General features: G+C 65.3%; 1 protein-coding gene across 1 annotated transcript; it reads right to left on the reverse strand.

Annotated features, from left to right (window-relative positions):
- Window positions 1–793: 793 nt before the first annotated feature.
- On the reverse strand, window positions 794–1,912 carry LOC111735727 (elongation factor 1-alpha 2-like; the record flags this gene model as incomplete). Its single annotated transcript, XM_023527183.1, has 3 exons — window positions 1,895–1,912; window positions 1,498–1,677; window positions 794–1,090 (listed from the first exon to the last, which is right to left on the reverse strand). Coding segments are annotated over exons 1-3 (495 nt in total), but the record flags the coding sequence as incomplete, so codon positions are not given.
- Window positions 1,913–2,018: the final 106 nt, after the last annotated feature.

Below are 2,018 nucleotides of genomic sequence, written 5' to 3' on the forward strand. Positions count from 1 at the left end.
TGTCGGGCGGCACCCCAGGAGGGCGGAGGGGCATTCAGCTCACCCATTATGAGTGAGATCCACAAGGAACGTGCAATCCACAACACGCAAACACGCAACCCAGCCGGATGGGGCTTTCCAGCTGCACCCCCTGACCAGGGGGCTCCGGGGCTGTCTCCCCTAGCTTTTCTGAAGGCTCCCCTCCACCCCCGCTCCCTCAGTGTGGGCAGCTGCAGCACTGGTCAGAGTGTGTGGCCACCTTTCTGGTGCAGGATGTTCTCTGGCTTAACAGTGCCTAGGCACTTGGTCTCACGGTCCACAAATTCAAAACAACCAGCCTCCACTCGTCACCTCCCGCCAAGTCAGAGTTCCTGGGACGCTGGCTGCCCCGCTGACCAGCAAGAGCCAGCCCTCACCCTTCCCAGAGTTCAACCAGGTTCAGGCCCCTCGATGTGCCCAGGGAAATGAAAACTAACGCTGCCTCACAGGGCCCCAGCAAGCAGAGCACATGGGCCCGGCCCCAGTGGCCGCTGTCCCTGAAGTACTGACGTGGGGGGAGTGTCTTTGGCCACAGAAGGAGCCGTAGAGACCCCAAGGAGACTGGGGCTCCTCTAGGCCCAGACGCCTATGGGGGGCTGGCACCCACCCTAGTCCAGATTAAGGTAGACCAGCCGGGCCAACGTGAGCCTGGGGACAGGCCCTGCCTCTGCGCCCTGTCCCCTGGCCTGGCCTTGCCTTCGACCCCCGCTCTGGGCCCGGGGGGGAAGGGAGGGGTCTAAGCTGCGCCGCCCCGCCCCGCCCCACCAGCACTCACGTTGGGCGAGGGCTCCAGCATGTTGTCGCCGTGCCAGCCCGAGATAGGCACGAACGGCACTGTGGCCGGGTTATAGCCGATCTTCTTGATGTAGGCGCTGACCTCCTTGACGATCTCGTCATAGCGCTTCTCGCTGTAGGCAGGCTCCGTGGAGTCCATCTTGTTGACCCCCACGATGAGCTGCTTCACACCCAGCGTGTAGGCCAGCAGCGCGTGCTCCCGAGTCTGCCCGTTCTTGGAGATGCCGGCCTCGAACTCGCCCACACCCGCTGCCACGATCAGCACCGCGCAGTCCGCCTGCCGGCCAGCCAGGCACACTGAGCCCCCGACCCGCTGCGGGCCCGGGCCCCTCTGCGCAGTGGGCAGCGGCCTGGGCTGTCCCCTGGGGATGAGACCTGGGGATCGCGGCCTTCGGGGCAGTGCCGGGGGCCCGTCTGTCCGTCCATCCATCCGTCCATCCGTCTGTGTGAACGCCCTGGCTACATCGGGGGCTGTCCGTGCCCACCCATCTGCACTTCTGCCCACGTCTCAGTGACATCCTGGGCTCTGGGCTTATCTGCCAACGAAGGCGGTCCTGGCTGTCCTTACAGGCACCCTCGCCTGGCTGAGGTGCTGGGACATTTCATCGGCTCTCTGTGGGGCCAGTAGTGGCACAGGGGACCCGACCGCCCCTCAACGACCTCAGGGCCCCGGGCGCAGCGCACCTGGGACGTGCCGGTGATCATGTTCTTGATGAAGTCGCGGTGGCCCGGGGCGTCGATGATGGTGATGTAGTACCTGCTGGTCTCGAACTTCCAGAGGGAGATGTCGATGGTGATGCCGCGCTCCCGCTCTGCCTTCAGCTTGTCCAGCACCCAGGCATACTTGAAGGAGCCCTTGCCCATCTGCAAGAACGGGGCGCACCTCAGCATGGGACCCGGGACCCGGGACCCAGACAGCCTGGCCGGCGGGTCCCCCAGGCCAAGGGGGAGTAGAGAAGCCAGGGCGAGAGAAGAGACGGTCTAGCCCCCCTTGTTCCCCGCTGGGACCCTGGGACTCTGGACCCATCGCTGGAACGAGAGAGCTGGACACAAGGACCTCTGAGGGGCAGCTCAACCTCACGCCGCCCTGCCACGCCATCCCGACTCCCCAAGCCTCTCCTCCCGGCACCTGAGTAGGCGCAACTCAAGCATCCGCCAGTAGGTGGCGCAAAGGCCTGGGATCTGCTCTCGAGAGAAGCCGCCAG

Source organism: Pteropus vampyrus, unplaced genomic scaffold, assembly GCF_000151845.1.
Source record: "Pteropus vampyrus isolate Shadow unplaced genomic scaffold, Pvam_2.0 Scaffold1000005976, whole genome shotgun sequence".
Lineage (NCBI taxonomy): Eukaryota > Metazoa > Chordata > Mammalia > Chiroptera > Pteropodidae > Pteropus > Pteropus vampyrus.